Consider the following 19671-nt stretch of genomic DNA (forward strand, 5'->3'; position numbering starts at 1 on the left):
AAAAATCCCAGATACCATTGCTCATCCATGACGAAAATGGGTATGCGGTTGAGAACAAGGATTATGCTTGCTGGGCCAATGAAGTATCTACCCTACACAGTAGATTTCATGCTTAAAAAGGCTAAGAGTCCAAATCTATATTGCAATTAAACTTCATTATTGTTCTCAGCATCACTAATTAAAGAGCACCACAGCCCACAGGAAAAAAATTACAGTAAAATATACTTATTGTAAAGACATTAAGAAAATGGAATGAAATGAATTTAAAGATGTCCTCCCAAGTACCTTTTATGCAACTCTGGGATACAATTGGAGTGGCTTCTAGTTCAGCAATTACCTCCCCTATCATTGCCAGTATATACTATAGCTGTTCCTTTTAACTGTTACATGCCCCATACACTGAGGGATTTCTAACTGAATTACAAACAAGGCTGAGCAAAGGGACAATGGCCAGTCATAAGATAATGCAGATTTCACATTTTCAAGATTATAAAAAATGACATAAATGAATCTATATATTGACCCTTTATCAGAGCTCTTTGCAAATCTATATGACATATAAATAAGAAATAAACATTGTTTACTGAAAAATAACAATTTAATTGGAAAAATCTCTTGTTCATTGGCTTCTATGTCACGCACCTGACTAATGAGTGCAATGTACAAAGCCAAATCCTCTCTCTCTTTCTCTCTCACTCTAAAAAGAGGCATCCAAGATTAGCTCTAGCAGACAGAGAAGTTTCTGATTTAGAATAATCCCACTTCTCTTTCTGCCATTAACTAATGTCCAGAGGAAAACTAATTTTTGTTCTGACTTGGGGGTTGCGATTGTACTGAGGCAACTTTCCCCGCACGCTGGGATTTCTCCCTAGTCATTTTAAGTGCTGTATGCAGGACTCTGGCTCAGAATGAAACCTCTAAGTGTACTCTGCACCCTGAAATCATGCCTCTATCTTTGAAATCCACATCAACAGGCATGGCATTAGCAGAGAAACAATAAAGATGCTGTCAGTTTCTGACGGGAACTTTTCTAACAATGAAATGTGGCTCTCATGGAAGTTATGCCTTACACATTGTATTGAAGAATTGTTGTGTTCTAACCTGTGGCAAGTACTTGCACTGACATCAATGGGACTACTCAAATGAGCAAGCACTGCAGGTGGAGGATTAGCCTTTTAGTACTCGGGTGCTGAATTTACCACCCTCACCCTGCGACTGTGTCTGAGTTACACACACTATACCTTTGGAATGTCTGCTCTGGAGAACAGAGTGGGAAAGGTGAAAAGCACATGTTGTTACCTTTGGCTGGGTAACATGCCCACCTCAGCCTGAGGTGCAGACATGCTGGAGATATGGCTGGAGAACCGCCGCCTCCCAATGGCACCCATAAGGTAGGCTTCCTGTTCACTTACCACACTGGGCATGCTCACTGAGTCATCTAGAAAGGACATAGGAAAGAGACCAAAAAAGAAAAAAATTCATCCAAAACCCCAATGACACATTTAAAACTTTCCACGTAATTCCAGATCCCGTCCCATATTCATGCCTAGTGCACGCAGAACTCTCTAATTCACTCAGGTCCAACACTGCAAATGTGTGCATCTGCTTAACTTTTCTACCACACGTAGCCATAGTAAAGTAAAACATGTGCATAAATGTTTGCAAGTTCAGGGCTTTAGACTGCAGGCCCTTTGGAGAAGAGACCCTCTCTCTGTTATATATTTGTACATTGTTTTGGACAATGAGTTCAGGGCGTTTAGGTGCTACTACAGTACAATTATTATTTTTAAGTTGTCCAACAAAATATGATGCCTCTTGAGAATGAAAACTATAATGGGACATTTTGCTCATAAAAAAATTAATACATTTCAAGATCCAGAAAAATCAACCTTATTACAAGATGAAAGGAAAGAGGAAGAGATGTACAGACTCAACAGTGTCTAACTTGCAAAATGCAGTATTTTCTCAAAATGCTGATCTTATATTCATAAAAATATAGGTGAACTTACGCAAAATAAGTCTGTCACATATGCTTGATTTTGATTAGAGCTGGTTGAAATTTTCAACAAAATTTTGAAATTAAAAAAACCTGACCAAGTCTATACCTAGTCTGAAAACAGAGGACAAATTCATTGAAATTTTTCTGTATTTAATTTTTTTTTTACATTTCAAAATAGAAACTGGAGAAATTTTCATGTAATATTTCTATCCTCCCTTTTTTAACTAGCTCTAATTTTGATATGTTGGGATAATCTGTCGGTGAATATATTCTGATAAATTCCTGTTTCTAGGAAAAAAAGATTGCATATTTATATTGTAGTTGCATTTAAAGAGGACATGTATCATTCAAAAATAAACCCAGTACTACCTATATTTTCACTTACATCCCAAGAGAACCTGAAAGCTGTTTGAGTTTTAATTTCTTCTTATGAACACCAAGATGTGGAAGTTTTGCTGCATTTCATTATGTGAATTTGAATGCGATACCAATGCTGCCGCATTTGATAAAAATGTGGATTTGTAACACAAATACAATAACTTTCCTATAACATTGGAGGATTCTTTTAATCAAATGATCATTTATGACCTGCTAGTATTTTCAACCCAACAAGTAGTTTAAATACTGCTTATGGAAAGGTTCATGCTGCATGTTGTTCCTCCGACATGCCATTAACTAAACTGCCTTAATATCTTCTCTTTTAGAATTAATTTTCCCTGGAGAATTTAGGTTAATTTCTTTGGGTTATTTTGGTGGCTCTCTCATGCTTCTTTTGGCATGTCAGCCAGCTTTAAATCAGACTAGGGTGGAACAGTGCTGGCTCTAGAATCTTTACTGGGCTAGGCAAACAGGAAGATGTCTACTCCTCACAGCTTGCAGTCACTTGTAATGAATCCAAGACTGTCACCAGAAGATATCAGTCACCAACTACAGTGTGTAGAAACCAGGACACAAGCTGTGCAATGTTTTGTAATAAATCCATATGCATCAAGTTTCAGGAGGAGCACTCTGTTAGGGACACCTTCTCCACATGACAAGCCCATGCACTTTTTCATCTTCTAGGGCCATTGCCTCTCTCATGTCTGACATTTTCTGGGAATAGGCAGTTGTCCCCAAGCACCAAAAGTGAGTGGCAAGGGTTTCAAGCCATTAGGACAACCTCTGTACCACCAGAAGACAATAAAAGCTACAGGAGTGGGAAGCCCAAGCCTCCTGGATAGAGATGAGAGGGGCTCCTGGCTGATGGTTTTGAAAGAAACCAGGCAAAACTTGGAAGTTTCTGATATCAAAACTTAATTCAGGCAAACTCAGTGGTTTCAATGAGCTTCCCTTCAAACTCAAAGTGAAATTCGGACTGTGCAAATCCACACAAGCCATAAAATACTAAACCGTTTCTGCAAAGAGACACCAGGATGTTTCATACAACTCAGAACCTTTTCTGCCCTTATCACTGGGCATAAAGGAGTGGAATATTGGCTGACAGAAGTCTTAAGGCTTGATGTCCTCTGTTGATCAGCTAATGTATTACAAAATACTCACAAATGCTTGAGTAGGTCAGACATCCCAATCAGCACAGACACTAGCCGTGGCTTGAGCATACCTAGTGCAGGTACAGGTACACGTAGGAGCCTGTGGTTCAGAGGTGAGCAGGAAGTGCATAGCAAGCTGATACTGCTGCAATGCGATGCTTGCTACATAGCCACCAAATTGCTCCTGCCTAATAGCAGGATTAAGGCCAAAGAGGGGACCGTTTAGCTAAATGCCTTATCAGCATTGTGAGGACTGCCCGTGTCTCTTCTGCTTTACTTATGGTCTACACCTGCACCCTACCGTTCCTCAGCCCTGTGCTCAAGAGTATGGAAAGAGGCATGTGAGGACTTGACATTAAAAACTGCACAGTATGGCGACCACCCCTAACGCTGAACCGTGTGCCCACATGTACCCTCTGTTCTCACGTGTGCTGGAGAGCAACAGTCTTTTCCTCCCAGCCGTACACAGAGCAAGGGCTTGTAGCATTAAGGACTCATCCAGTAAAGAGTCCCTGATCATTCTACTGCTCAAAACAACACCCCCTTCTGCCTGTACAGCAGAGCTGGGTCTAGGCAACAAGGGGCTGCTACTGTACTCTGATCCTGCCCCGGCAGCCACATACTTTCTTCATCCTCCTCATCCGTGCGGCTCAGAGTGTCCTGCGAAGCCTGATGGGAAGGCTCGCTGTCCTGCTCCCAGACGGTGCCGGTGCCTGTGTTGGAGCGGGACATGGTAGCGAGGCTGAGGCGGTAAGCAGAGGTGGAAGTGCCCACGGTGCTGATGGAGGTCTTCCCTTGGTAGGCTGCACAGAGTGGGAAAAACAAAGCCAAGTCAGTTCCGATGCTGAAAGAAATATTGTTCCCAGTAGGGCGAGGGCATCTTCCTCAGCCTGGGTTTATGGGAAAGGCAAGAGAAGTGGGAAAGTCAGAGGGCCGAATGGCCTTCTGCAGCAGCTGTGAAAGAGAACTCTACCACTGCTTCTGCTTGACACCAGATCAATACAACTGCACTAGCTCAGCTAGCCTGTAAGAAACTTTTGTCACTGCAAGGATTTCTTATGTCCTCCGATTTTCCCCGTGAGCCATACTGCCATATTCACTGCCCCTCTGCAAGGTTTAGCAAGCAAGGCACATTATTATGGGGCAAAACAAGTGGAGCTACTTTCTAAGAACAAAGTACTCGATATAAAGTTTCCACAATCTGGAAGTAATGACTGCTCTCTAGTGGCAGCAAATGTACACAGCAAAGGAGAAAGTTTGCAGAAGTGGCCACCTTATGAACGGTCAGGAGTTTTACTGTTGATTACAAGGGCATAGATTTGGGCCAAAAAATGCTCAGCTGTCCTTTCACAGGGAAGAAAAGAAAAGAAAAGAAATATCTGCTGCTGATAAACAAGTAGCTAATCCTGAAAGAGGGGAGCTGAGACTATCTAGAGTTAAAAAACTAGTTTCACCTCTACAGCCTTGGTTAGAGTGCACTTTGGTCTGCTGTGACTGAAAGAGGTTACCATCGGACGGACGGCTGTGTGAAGGCATATGAGACGTGAGATGGTGTTCTTAGTTTAGTTACTGGAGAGGTGAATGTAACAAGGCTGCCATTACAAGGGGTAGTAATTTGCACTTTTGTTGTCTGTCTCAGCTGACAGGGCAGTGATTGACAGGGCATGAATACCAACCCTGTTGCCCTCAGTGTGTTGTGGCACATTAACGAGGCAGTGCGGGGGAGCTCTGTATGATGTACCTCGTCTTTTCATAAAGAAGGGGCTTCAGTTTCCAGGGCTGCCAGGCCAGCACCTTTTGCAAGCAAAAAATTCACTTAAAAAAAAATTACCATGTGTAAAGCACCTGCCACTGTTGGTGTGCTGTGTACCCCAGTGCACCCCCGCAGAAAGGATGAAGCTGTCACAACAGTTTCATGACGTGCATTTTGAAAATTCCATGTATTTGTTGTAGAAGGAAGAACTGCATATTTTTATGCATTTAAGCTTCCATATATTAAATCAAGTTTCACACACAGGGCTATACTATGCGCAAAATTATTGTTTCTTGCCATATGTATCCACACAAAGGGGTAAGAAATCCTCTCTCCTCTGCATGTGAGCATCCTCCTCCTCCCAGGACAGCCTTACCTGACCCACTGTGCACTGCCTCCTTCAGGATCTTGAGCTCGCTGTTGAATTCTGTGATGAGGGAGCTCTTGCACAGAGGGCGTGGTATGAAGCGCCTCTCTAGCTGGTCAGCGATATGTTGTCGGGCAGTCATCTCCTCATGATTCTCTGCGGGTTGGGCCAGCAGCTGACAGAGAGGCATAACAACCCCTGTTAGCACAAGACCACTCCAGTATCACTGAGAAACAACATTCTGTCCCTTTCCAACTAGCTCGTGAGTGCCCTGGCATCACAGTCCCCTGGCTGCTTGTACACCTACAGGCTGAGGCAACAAGCAGAGGGATGTTATCTAGCTCGGGGTGAGCTTTGTAGTTGCATATGAAAACACAACCAAACATGCAGATTCTCTCTCCGCTTTTTGGAATATGCATATCTGACTCAATGTACATTGAAACCAGTCACTGTTGCTATTAATATACTAGCAGTCTATCAGGGCTTCCTTGTGCTAAGCAATACATTTACACACAATAAGAGACAGTCCCTGCCCCAAAGAGCTTACAATCATAGAAAGGTGGGGCTGGAAGGGACCTCGAGAGGTCATCGAGTCAAGACTCCTGAGCTGTGGCAGGACCAAGTAGACCAACCCTGACAGGTGTTTGTCCAACTCATTTTTAAAGGCTTCCAATGATGGGGACTCCAGCTACACGTCAGTGTAAGTAGTAGCAGCCTGGGCACACCAACTGCCTGTCCATTATCAAGCGCTGTGTTGGCTTATGGCTCAAAGCCAATACAAAGTGGGAAGGTGCTTCCCATCAGATAAAGTCAGTTCAAGGGTCTCCCCCCGACCCAACCAACAACGCTGTTTAAAAAAATCTTCTCTTGATACATCATGCTACCCATCCCGGATCCTGTTCATCAGATCCACACAACCCCCTAATGGCCTGGTTTCTCAGGGCTTGTGTTCGTTGCAGAGTTAGTCTGGGCTCTTATTTGGGCGTTGCTCCTAACCCAGCTCCCATCCACACACAAAAACCTTTGACCTGAGGTTGGTGCTTTCAACCCAGGTTAACTGGCCCATCCTGGGCTATAATGTTAAACCCTGGTTCTGCTTTCTTGCAGGTGGGTAACCCACCCACTTTTTGCAGTGAGTATGCAGGCTAACCCACTTGAGTACCAATAGTCATCCAGCACCTTCCCATAATTTCTCCATCATGTGCCAAAACAAACAGACAAGTTCTCCCACAATCCACTGGGAGAGAATCATTGCAGCACAAAGAACCATGGGCTGTCCCACAGAAATCCCAGCAACACACCAGGGTGAGTGCAGCACGAGTGACCACACAGTAATGTGGGTGGTGCCATGCAGCTTGGCTACTTACACCCGGGCTAGGCTAAATCAGGTGCTGATCATCCAGGCTAACTCTGCAGTGAAGACGTACTCTCATTGGTTGGGGCAGAGAACTAACCAGGGTATCTGGGAATGGCAGCTCACTCCTTCCATCTCCAGTGTGTGCCCACCACGGCCCTTGACAGTTACTGCTAAGAACCAGGGGAAAGAGTGGGGCAAGTGTACGGCTTCTGGCCTGTCCCCCTGAACACTTTTAAAATGTTTCTCATTCTGCCACTGGGCCATCCAGGAAATAGACAGGCCTTTGAGTTGATGGCAGAAGATCCCTCATGCAAGATTAATTCATGAGGGGATAGCTGGTTTATGAGATCTCTCTACCAATCCCAGGGTTCACCATATTATTTGGCAAGCCAGGGTTTATGGGGGACTAGCATTTAGATTTTTCCATACACACCTGCAACCACTAATCTGAAATTAATACAATCATTAGCCCCAAAGCTGAGCAAATTTATATAAAGTCACCTCAATAGTGGCCACTTGTGACCTCCTTTCTAAGGCTCTGATCCCACGAGTTGACCAAGCTCCTGCAATTACCTTTGAAGTCAGGGGATGCTCAGTGCCTTGTGGGATAAGACCCTGGCAATGCAAGGTAAAATGCCTGCCCAATGTGTAAGGATTCCCCTGTTAGCACCTTGAATGCTGGCCCATGAGAAATCCTCCTGACTTGTGGAATGCTGGAGGCTTCCTTTACTGTCTCAAATGTCTGCCTGAGAGAGCCATCACCCAGCCGGATGGTGGAGGTTGAGCTGATGGATAATATCTACTCTAATATCCATTATTACATCAACATCATCATCATCATTAACTATCCAAGTTCCAAGAGAATTTCAGGAGATGGTGATGAGTCTCATTCTGCACCAGTGTGGCATTGTGGATCCACTGCATTAGAATTCCCATCATTATAACTTACTCTTTGAGTTGCCCCTAAAAATTCACCATGATGGATGCTCCTTAGCTGCAAGAGGGTCCATACACAGGTCTACTAGCGAACCAAGATCTCGGAAATGCCTCCAGCCATCCTTCCGAGACAAAGCATAGGAGTCAGGGGTCATTTCCTATGCAAAAATACTCTTCTCCCCAAGAATGCGGCTGCCCTCAAAGCCCATGTCACATTCTCCTTGCAAGGCAGTGTGGGGTGTCTTGCCTAAAAATAGTAACTAATGAAGCAGCTGACACTAGGGAGAAAGCCAGTGTTACCTTGCACTGAATGAAGGGCCGAAGAAGCACAAAGATAGGGATCCGGGTGCGAACAATAAAATCCAGGAAGTCCCAGAGCGCTAGCCCTCCCACCTTGCGCAGGGCCATCTCTTTGACTTGCAGGCTCAGCCAGTACCACTGGCTGCCAAGTTGGCGCTCAAAGCACACGAGGATCACCTTCAGGGCTGCAGGGGAACAAACGCCAGCACATGTAGAGCACTGCACAGCCAGAGCCATTAACAGCTGGAGTATTTGCAGTGAGCAGTGCAGTGCACACACTTCTAAGCCAGTTTCTTTACCATCAGCTGCCAACTCCTGCTGGGGTGTAGGGCAGTCTTGGAGTGAGAGCACAGGACCTGGCAGCAGGAAGCACAAGTTCTGTTCCCAGCTCTGCCAGCAAGTTACTGGAAGATTTTCCTTCTGTACAGCTATGTTCCTTTAATTTCTCCGTGAGATACCACCCAGTCCAAAGTTCCGGGACCGCACTAAAGAATTATTTCCCTTTCCTGGGGATTTACTTCTTTCCAAACCAGTCCAGTGTGGGGATGGGTTCCATTCTGTGATCAAGGACAATGGAGAGAAATCTAGGCTGTGCAACCCCATAGAGGGAATGGCCATGTAACTGCTGTTGGGAGGTCGTTAATGAGGCTACGAAGAGAGGCCTTGCACTACTGCAGTGGCAAGAGCCATACACCAAAGGTTATTTTGGATCCAAGAAGCCAAGTATCAGAATTCATTAGCTAAACCCATTGAAAAGGTAATTTACGAATGAACAAGGTGTAGGCTGGAAAGAGGCTGCTTATTAAAGGCTTGATTGTACATAGGTGGTATATCCCCAAGTGGGGCACAAAGAACGGCCCTTACTCTCCACTTAGGATACACAGACCTTGGGCCCAGGCACAGGAGAATAAGCAGGGCTGTTTGTCTCCTTGCTCCTTCCCCAGTAAAAGACGGTTTGGGAAGTGGGTGCAGATTTGACTCCCCCTCTCCCTGCAAGTTTGCCCAGAGTAGCTGACCAGTGTGTGAGTGCTAGCATAGGTCGGCAGCCAATTATCCCTCCCAAGAGCAAACTGAGCAGGAGCAGATCTCTCAGTGAAGTATCGCTAAGACCATGCCTGCCAGAGCTATTCCTGGCTCGGTGCAGCATGTGCACCACTCAGCGCTCATGGCTGTGGCTAAAGCAGCTGTAAGTAGCTCAGGATATGCCTTCACTGCAGCCGGGGGTATAATTTCCAGCGTGAGGAGCCATAACACACTAAAGATATCGCACAACTGCAGTGGCCCAAGCATGGGACAGGCCAGCGGCACCAAGTAAGGATCTTGGGTCTTGGACGGGATTGCTGCCCCTCCTGCTGCATGCAGTGCCATGGCTACACTTCTGTTTTTGTGGTGGGTGTGTCAACTCCAGCTGGAAATGACACCTTCTGGCAGCAGGGCAGACATAACTGTTAGGATATAGATATTCAGGCCTGTCTGCAAAGGCCTATACTTTAAGAATTTAGGTGCATTCTTATCACTTAGCTAGTTATAGAGGTATAAAAGAAAGAATAAAAAATCACTGTCTGTGTAGTGGCCTTCTCTTACTGTGACAGTCTGAGGCCTGGTTCTTTAGCAGCCATAAACTGGGAAATGTATGGTCACGTCCTCACATTCCAAACTAGTCACATTGAAATAAGGCAATCTGGGGCTGTTAGGAAGGTGATTTGATCCATCACCTCCAGAGAAAGGGAAGAGCCTAGAAATTTAGTTTGATAGTTTTCTGTCTGGTAAGAACTCACTTACCAATAGACACAGCTGGAGAACCCTTATGTCTGTATAGAGGTAGTTGTAAAATCCTCACTTCTGTATTGTTCTGTATGTTTATTTGCATGGTCTCTGTCTGGTTCTGTGATTGTTTCTGTCTGCTGTATAATTAATTTTGCTAGGTGTAAACTAATTAAGGTGGTGGGATATAATTGGTTAGCTAATCATGTTACAATATGTTAGGATTGGTTAGGTAAATTTCAGTAGAATGATTGGTTAAGGTATAGCTGAAAATATTACTATATACATTAGGGGCAAACAGGAAGTAAGTTGGGATTCGAAAATAAGGAAGAGGAACTTGAATTTAAGCTTGCTGGAAGTTCACCCCAATAAACATCGAATTGTTTGCACCTTCGGCCTTCGGGTATTGTTGCTCTCTGTTCATGTGAGAAGGACCAGTGAAGGGTGAGAGTGAAGGAATGAGCTCTCTAACATCTTGGTGTCGTGACTTGGATACATCGCATCGGATAGGTGAGTGGTGCCTGTAAGTCCCCCTCCCCAACAGTCCGTGCAGCTGCTTGGAGGGGGTATGGCGAACTCTTGTGATGGTAGTTGCGGGTTCTGGCAAGCTGGGGTAATGGATTTTTTGAACAAATGGATAAGGAAGAATCAGGGCCCATACCAGGTGCAGGGATCCACCTGGGGTGAGATTGAGAAGGAGATGGGGGAGGCTTTGGGAGACCCCAAGGGAAAGGAATGTAGGAAAAAGGGAATGATATTACAAGGTTTGTGTGCTGGGATGGCATACTGGGTAAAAAGGGAAGTCGATCTCCTCCAACACATTAAGGATTTGGTGGGGATTGTAGATCAGCAGCAGATTTTTAACAGAAAAATCTGTGTTAGCAGTAGAGGTGGCAGATTTGAAGGCACGGGACGCTGCATGGACAGAGGAGTCTTGTGAGGCAATCCGGAGAGAGAGGGATGAACTGCTGGGGAGAGTAGGAGACTTAGAGGAGGAATTGTATCAATGTAAACATGGGGGCAATGGACTTGGGGACCCCAGACCATCCGCCCCACTAATGGAGCTGAAGGAGACACCTCAACCACCCTATCCTGAAAAAACACTGTACCCACCACTGCCAGTGGATGTTGTAAGCTGGCGATCCACTGTTACAGCCCCTGCGAGAGAGGCTACCCGGGAGGAACTACAGGAGGCAGGAATAGTGGCCTCAGTGCAGGGTGGGGGGATCATGCCCCACAAGTACTAGAACAGGCAGAAATCTGCCCTTTGTCCCTGAAGGACCGGGAGGCAGTACTGGGCCGTTTTGGAAAGGTACCCTGGGAGGATTGGGATCAGTTTGTGCTGTGGCTAGTGGAGGTGGGCAGGGAGGGTCTAACTCGTGAGGACCAGGTGATCATATGGCTTAGTCTTTTGGGATGGGCACCTTAAGAATTGATGTAACAGGAGTGGCACACCCATTTCTAATCCCTGGACATGTAGCAAAACAGTTGTTTGGGGTGTACTCTTGTACTGCGGGGATGAATAAGATGAAGCGAATCCCTGGGGAAAGAGGGTGAGATGCACTTAATGGCATACAGGCATGGGCACGGTGCTGGGTGGATCCCCTAGGTGGTCCATGGGTAATACCCCAGACAGGGGCACCAGGGCCTGGTGGGGGTGTGGAGCATGATAGGGGTGTGGAATTGCTGGAAAAATAGTTGGAGCTGAGTGATCCTCAGTTCATGGGACATTTAAGGTTGCAGCATCCTGAACTTGCTCCCAATCAGCTACCCCAGTTTCTGGAACAGGCAAATGTGTGGAGGCAGATGCATTGTGGGGAGAGCCAGTCCATGTTATTACTGAAGGGGATCAGTACATGGTGGAAAGGAGTGGGTCAGCCCGGAGGGGAGGAGGTAGAGGGCGAGGTGGTGGCTTTGAGGGGGTAGTTAGGGACTAGTGGGCAGCTATAGAGCAACAGACCAGAGACTGCAGGTTAGACTGACTACCCAGGATCTTACCAGATCAGGTGGAATGTGGCCCCGGAGGCCAGGGGACTGGGACTGCCTGAAATGCCAGACAAACAATTTTGCTTGGAGACAGGAATGTCTTCTGTGCCACGACCCCTGCCCTCCCTGTAAACCAGTGGGCAGGACAGAGGTGGGTGCTGGGATTTAGGGGTGCCCTGGGAGGCATCCTGTCCATGTTCTCAGTTTAGGACAGGATGCATCTGTTCGCCCCACGCTCCAGGGGGCGATCAAAGGGAGTCCCATGAGGGATTTTTTGATAGACACTGGAGCAGCCATCAGCTTAACCACATGGGGGCAGGGGAGGCCCTCAGAAGGAACTGTGACAATTGTAGGGGCAACAGGAGGGGAGACACAGTTAACCCTGAGGCAGGGACAGATCAAAGGAGTCTGGGGGGAAGGGGAGATTATATGGGGTTGTAATGATGTGCTAAATCTGTTGGGGGCAGGAGATTTACACAAGCTGGGACTTGTACTGGACTTAGCCAATTGGGTGTGTTTACTGGGGCAGACGCAGGATGGTCAGGGCTATACCATTCCTATGGGGATAGCCACTATGACAATTAAAGCAGCACATGCCCTCCCACCACCCCCGGCTGGGTGGGAACACATCCCTGTGTGGGCCACTGATAACCTGGATTGTGGTAGGGGCAGTATGGAGGTACTGCTAGAGGGAGGGGATCCTCCCCCACCGAAACAATATCCCATTCCTCGGGAGGCACTGCCAGAGGTGGGGGCAACTATTGGGGAACTGGAACAGAGGGGACTGATCAGAGCAGTTGCATCCCCTTGTAATGCTGCTGTGTGGCCAGTGAGAAAGCCAAACGGAACCTGGCGCCTCACTGTGGATTACAGGGCACTTAATGCTCTGGCCAATTCACCAGCCTCAGTAGTGGCAGTGTACCCTGAAATGCTAGCCCACATTGGACCCCAATTCCGAATGTTCACTGTGTTGGACATAGAAAATGGGTTTTGGTCTCTGCCACTAGCTACCTCGTGTCAGTATAAAACTGCATTCACATGGGAGGGCAGACAATTCTGCTGGACAGTCCTACCCCAGGGATATCGGGACTCCCCTGCAATTTTTCACAGATACATGAGACAGGTTCTGGAGGGGGTCGATTCAGCAAGGTGCATACAATATGTAGACAACCTGTTGCTAATGTCAAAGGCAGAGGAGGAAGACAGGGAACTAACCGAGCAGGTCCTGCAAGCTTTGGCAAGAGCAGAGTTAAAGGTCAATGGGAAAAAGGCTCAGATTGGACAGACAAGAGTGACCTACTTAGGAGTGGAAGTGTCCCAAATGGGAAGGGAAATCGATAAGGGACGGGTGCAACTGATCCAGTCCCTACCACTGCCTACGGATGTTAAAAGCTTGCAAAGTTTTCTGGGTCTAACTGGATTTTGCAGGGATTTTGTGGCCAATTATGCTGAAATAGCCCAGCCTCTATTTGACCTAACCCAAGCCTCAACTTGGGAATTATCAGAAGAGTGTACTGAGGCACTGAGAGTACTAAAGGAAAACCTGGCTAGAGCTCCAGTGCTGGCCTCCCCAGATGGGAAGAAACTCTTTTATTTGTACCCTTTGGTATCTGACAATACCATTGGTTGTGCATTAACACAGGAGTATGGAGCAAAGGACCGACCTGTGGCCTTTGCCTCTCAACTTTTGAGTGCTGTGGAACTGAAGTGCGGATGGTGTGAAAAGGCGCTGTTGTGCACCTACTGGGGGGTAGGGAAATTCAAATACCTCACAGGGATGCAGAAACTAATAGTCCGATCTTATCATGACCCCCTGCGGCTGTTAAACACACACACTATCTTACAGGGACAAGTGAGTGGGCAGCGGATTGCCAGATGGTGGCTGGCTCTAAGGGCAGAAAACATTAAAGCAGAAGTGTTAAAGGAACCCATAGTCTGCATAGCCGGATTCCATCTGGCTGGCACCCCCCACCAATGTGAAGCCAGCCCAGGTAAAACCCAACACCAGGTGTTTCAGGCAGCTAACCCCAATCAGGTAAAGGAGGGGACACTGGTATGGTTTAAATGGAAGTTGTAGGTATCCAGGGGGACAGAAAACTGCAGGTTTAGCTGTTGTGGGAATCAGAGGAAATGAGACAGTCAGCACCATTGGTTTCTCACTGGAAGCAAGGTCAGCTCAGGAGGCAGAACTGGCAGCCTTGCTAACAGCTTTAAATGAAGTGGATCCCAAATTTGAGCCAGAATGTTGAGTGGTGGTAGATTATGTATTTCATGGGGCCACATTAAGGCTGAGATGGTGGGCAGATAATCATTTCAGGGCAACAGATGGCTCCACAATCAAGCATGCTAACTGGTGGAAGCGAGTGGAGGAGCTCAGTCACCGTTTTACACGGATCAATGTGGTGAAGGTAAAGGCACACAAGAAAACAGGACCCCTAAGCAAAGGGAATAATCTGGCTGATGCAGAGGCCAAGCGGGCTGCAACAGAGACAACCCCATGGCCCTGGGAGCCAGAAGAGAGTGTGCCTGTAGCAGTGATAACAAGAAGTGAGGTGGATACAGATCGGGGAGGGCGAATTCGTGAGTTGCAAGAATCTGACCCAGAACTGGTTGGCATCATAAAACTTGGGGACAGACATATGCCAAAGGTGGAACTAATGGAAGGGATTTGGTGTGTCTTAACAGCTGAGGGACCAGTAATGCTGTGCCCCCAGGGAAGCCAGACGGCTTTCTTAAGCTGGGTGCATGGAAGCTTGGCAGGGGGACACCCTGGGTTTGAGGAGGCACTGGGAACTTTAAAAAGGTTGTGCTGGTGGCCAGGAATGGCAGCTGATTTAAAATCACATCTGTAACATTGTTTGGATTGTGCCAGGCACAACCCACCTCAGAAGGTGCTAAGGGAAGAATTAATGAGACAAGGATACAAATTGATTACACAGGACCCCTACCACCAAATCACAGGAAAAACCAGTTTATGTTGGTGGCAGTGGATGCTTTCAGCAGGTAGATGGAAGCTCTCCCCACAAAGAATCAAACTGCCCAGGTAACTGCTGCAATACTGGTAAATGAGGTATTCACTCACTGGGGGGTCCCAAAGGTGATTGACTCAGACCAAGGAGCTGCTTTTCGGTCAGATTTGTTAGGGGAGCTCTCAGCCCTCACTAGAATCACACAATTGTTCCATATTGCTTATCACCCACAGGCTGCGGGGCAAGTGGAACACATGAATCGCACCATTAAAAGTGAGCTAAGAAAGGGAGTGGGAATGGGAGGAAAAAACTGGTCACAGTTATTGCCCTTTGTCTTAATGAGAATAAGGGCCCGAGAATCAAAGGGCACAGGATTTTCTCCATACGAGGCTCTCATGGGAAGGCCCATGGAAAGGTGGAAAAATCTACTTACTCCAGTACCTGGGGAAGTCACTACACACAGCTTAACACAAGAATGGATTTTAACTCTAATCGACCTCGTAAAACAGGTACAGCAGGCAGTGGCCTGCCGAGACGAGCAAGGAGCAGTAAGCATGGTATGACCTGCCCGGGGAGCGTAATTTACCCATGGTGGGAGACCTTGTGATGTACAAAATTCCAGGTCAACAACATCCATTCCCAGCTCCTAAATGGAAGGACCCCTATCTTGTCCTTGACCAACTAGGGCCCAGTCTGCTATTCTTGGGTACAGAGAATGGAGGATGGGAGTGGGTTCACTGCACGCAAATAAAAAGGTATAAACAGGAGATTGGAAAAGGAGACGTTTAAGTTTTGTGTGTGTGTTACAGGTTAATTCAAAAAGGATGAAAATTCCCTGGTCCTGGATGGAACAATTACTAGTGCTAACCACAATTGTTACATTTACAAATTCTATTCAGATCCCGCGATGTGAAGTGTCAAAATGAGGAAACACATGGACAGTTACACATGCAACCTGTGGTAATAAAGCTAAAGAAGACTATGAGAATCTCCCCATAGAAAGATGTGTCACTAATACTCCAACAGGAATTTGGCAGTGTCGGTACATGGTTTATGGATTAGATGGGGGAATCCCAACCCAGTGGAGAATATCAAATTTATCAGGAAATATTGCACGGTACTCCCTGGGTGCTGCCATGATCAATGATAGTGGGAAACACAGTTACGCAACTATGTGGTTTGTTACAGAGGGTCCAAAGAATATAACCCTCTCATCTCCTGGAGCAAGTGACCCCTCTGGGGAAAATAGGGCCCCACATTTAGGGTGTGATGTTACCATATGTAATCACAATGGTACTTCCATGGAAGATAATCCCGGAAGATGTGATTGTCATGTACATATTACATTGGGCGTAAAATCTCCTTTGGGACTCTGGGTGTATGATGAGTTAACCGTTTTACAGAATGTAACTCTACAGGTGATATGGATGCCAAGTTGGAAGAATCCAAATTTAAAGTGGCTACAGCCTGGAGCCAAAAATGTTCCCCGAAGAGCAAATGTATGGGAGCCATTGTGGGAGCAGGTGCAACAAGCACTTTTTAATGTGTCCTTTCACTCTATTACATGGGTGGTACACCCCAAGGAATGGTGGGTGGACCAAATACATCCTAACTGTAGTATGTACATAAAAGGGTTAAAATAACAATTTAATTGGTGGGTGAGGGGACACACCTGGAATCGTCGTCGGAAAAGGGGACTGTGGGCAGTGGGGAACACTATGCTGGGTACATGGAATCTGCGGGACAAGTGGGTAACCAAACAATTAGTAAGAGAAAATGTAAAATTTCAACAACAAATTAATGAATTAATGGCACAGCAACTATCGGCAGTTGCCACAGGATGGAGGACAGCAGTAGAGGTAAACTTGCAGTTAACTCATTGGGCAGGGGACCTGGTGACATGGGTTGGGGATGGCTTCAGAAGATTAACATGGGGAGAAGCATGTGTGGGTATTCAAAATGTTGAGCTGATAATGTTAATGGATATTATGAGAGATGCTTGGTCGGAACAGTGACCTTTAGTATTGAATCGTGAGGCTAGCCCATATTTATCCACAATTGCAAAAATATACCCATCTACCTGGAAAATAAAATCCCCCACCTGTGGGAAGAGTTCTTGTGTAATTGTTACTATGATACCATGGGAAGGAAATGCAAATAAGGTGGTCCCCTTGAACCCTATGGGAGTAACTAGTGAAGGGGGAGCACATTGGGAGCCATTACGAAATAGGTGGGGAGGGGTGTGGAATGGGGTAAACTGGACTGTCATCACATTAAGCAGTTGTATATCCAGAGGAGGAATATGGATGTGCCCCTCTCCTATGACTATGGAGGAGCAGGATCTACGGCCTATTGCAAAGGGGGGTATTTAGGGGTAATGTATATGGGATATGGTGTATTTTGTTGGGAATGTATGCAATCCTGCACTATAACACTAGGAGGCAAAATCCTTCCAGTATATGACCAAATTATGAACTTCTATACACTGCCACCTGGACTATGGTGCACCAATGGATCAGTGGACATAACTGTTGTAAACAATCAAACCAGCACCTATTACCCCATGCTGTACCAAGTAGTTGAACTGGTTTGGACAATACCAAATTTCACTGTGGATATTCAATGGACACACAATGTGGACAAAAGTACACAAAGATTACAAAAGCAACTTGCTGCAAGCGCCAACAGTTGGACACACTTACAATACACACTACAGGATGGTGCTGACAAAATTTTAACCCTATCAAAGGAGGAGAAGCAGTGTTTGTGGTGGTGGCCAGGATGTTGGACCATACTGCAGTAGTCAGAACTCTCAGTGTTGTTGTAGATTATTATAGCAGCTGGTGTATTGTTAATGGTATTTGTGCTACGTTGTATATGGAAACAATTAAGGGGGGCACAACCCCCTAGTGAACAGCTACTAATGATAACCTATACGTAATGTAGTAAGCCCTCCCCCTCAGTGCACTAGACAACCCGGACCCAACCTTCTTGGGCCCACTCTAATGGGAAGTGTGGAACACTAATTGGAATAGGTGTAGTATGCCCGTACGAGAGAAGGTGCAGGACACTGTACTACACAAGGGGCAGTGGGACAAATGAACTATCGACACCTTCCACCTTGATGCCTGGCCCTATCAGGAAATGTGTTGCCATATATCCTGTGCTTTTCCAGGGATACCTGGGCAGGAGGATCCCAAAAAAAAAAAAAAAAAAAAAAAAAAGGAGGTGGAGTGTTAGAATATAGATATTCAGGCCTGTCTGCAAAGGCCTATACTTTAAGAATGTAGGTGTATTCTTATCACTTAGCTAGTTATAGAGGTATAAAAGAAAGAATAAAAAATCACGGTCTGTGTAGTGGCCTTCTCTTATTGTGACAGTCTGAAGCCTGGTTCTTTAGCAGCCATAAACTGGGAAATGTATGGTCAAGTCCTCACATTCCAAACTAGTCACATTGAAATAAGGCAATCTGGGGCTGTTAGGAAAATGATTCGATCCATCACCTCCAGAGAAAGGGAAGAGCCTAGAAATTTAGTTTGACAGTTTTCTGTTTGGTAAGAACTCACTTACCAATAGACACAGCTGGAGAACCCTTATGTCTGTATAGATATAGTTGTGAAATCCTCACTTCTGTATTGTTCTGTATGTTTATTTGTATGGTGTCTGTCTGGTTCTGTGATTGTTTCTGTCTCCTGTATAATTAATTTTGCTAGGTGTAAACTAATTAAGGTGGTGGGATATAATTGGTTAGCTAATCATGTTACAATACGTTAGGATTGGTTAGGTAAATTTTAGTAGAATGATTGGTTAAGGTATAGCTGAAAATATTACTATATAAATTAGGGGCAAACAGGAAGTAAGTTGGGATTCGAAAATAAGGAAAAGGAACTTGAATTTAAGCTTGCTGGAAGTTCACCTCAATAAACATCGAATTGTTTGCACCTTCGGCCTTCGGGTATTGTTGCTCTCTGTTCATGCGAGAAGGACCAGGGAAGGGTGAGAGTGAAGGAATAAGCTGTCTAACAATAACTTCCAGTCAGCTTGTGACTGTGAGGATTTTCTCTGCCTTCCCAGGGGTTTCCTAAATGCTCCCTTTTATTTTTCTCTCTTGATGGGTGAGGTGAAGCTCTCACTCACCCAAGTAAGCCGCTTGGCTGGTGGACTCTGCGAGCCCTTCCCTGCGCAGGTCCTTCCCAGCATCCCCTGGGGTGGAGCAGTGCGCAGGGGAGCTCTCCATCATGAAGTTCTTGCTGCGGGAAGTGCTGATGATCCGAGGTGGCAGAAGGATGTTAATAACAGTCTGGAGCAGCAAAAGGACTTCAGGCTGCTCCAGCCAGGGACTGTCTGAGATCCATCAAAAGGGGTGGCAGGCATGAGAAAGAAAGAAAACAGATGAGGCCATGTCCTCTCAAAGCCTTGCAAAACTCTCTGCCTCATTTTCAGTTCCCAGCTGTGATGTAAACAGAACATCCCTCAAACTAAGCCCATCCCCAACCTTGTTATGTTGCTTCTCCTCCTGTGAGCAAAGGCAAAGTTATTCTATCCCCAAAACGCACGCTTGTCTGGCATCACCAAACCCTATAAGCATAATGACTCAGCCTCTTCTCTTCCCCTCACTCTTTGCTTTCATGCCTGCATTTGAAGTAGGCACTTAAAAGTGACTGAAATCTACAGAAGAAGACAGAGTGAGAGCATGATTTGAACCAGACAA

General features: G+C 46.0%; 1 protein-coding gene across 7 annotated transcripts in view; it reads right to left on the reverse strand.

The window, feature by feature from the left end:
* UNC80 (unc-80 homolog, NALCN channel complex subunit) overlaps window positions 1–19671 on the reverse strand; it is a 197581-nt gene that overhangs the window by 13129 nt on the left and 164781 nt on the right. For all 7 annotated transcript variants that reach the window (XM_050916066.1, XM_050916068.1, XM_050916067.1 and 4 more), the window contains 5 exons: window positions 19098–19304; window positions 8242–8426; window positions 5658–5823; window positions 4152–4331; window positions 1300–1438 (listed from right to left, as the gene is read on the reverse strand). In XM_050916066.1, the coding sequence (XP_050772023.1) occupies window positions 1300–1438; window positions 4152–4331; window positions 5658–5823; window positions 8242–8426; window positions 19098–19304 (877 nt within the window). The remainder of the gene's footprint in view (window positions 1–1299; window positions 1439–4151; window positions 4332–5657; window positions 5824–8241; window positions 8427–19097; window positions 19305–19671) is intronic.

The sequence above is a fragment of the Gopherus flavomarginatus genome, chromosome 10 (assembly GCF_025201925.1).
Source record: "Gopherus flavomarginatus isolate rGopFla2 chromosome 10, rGopFla2.mat.asm, whole genome shotgun sequence".
NCBI classification, from domain to species: Eukaryota; Metazoa; Chordata; order Testudines; family Testudinidae; genus Gopherus; species Gopherus flavomarginatus.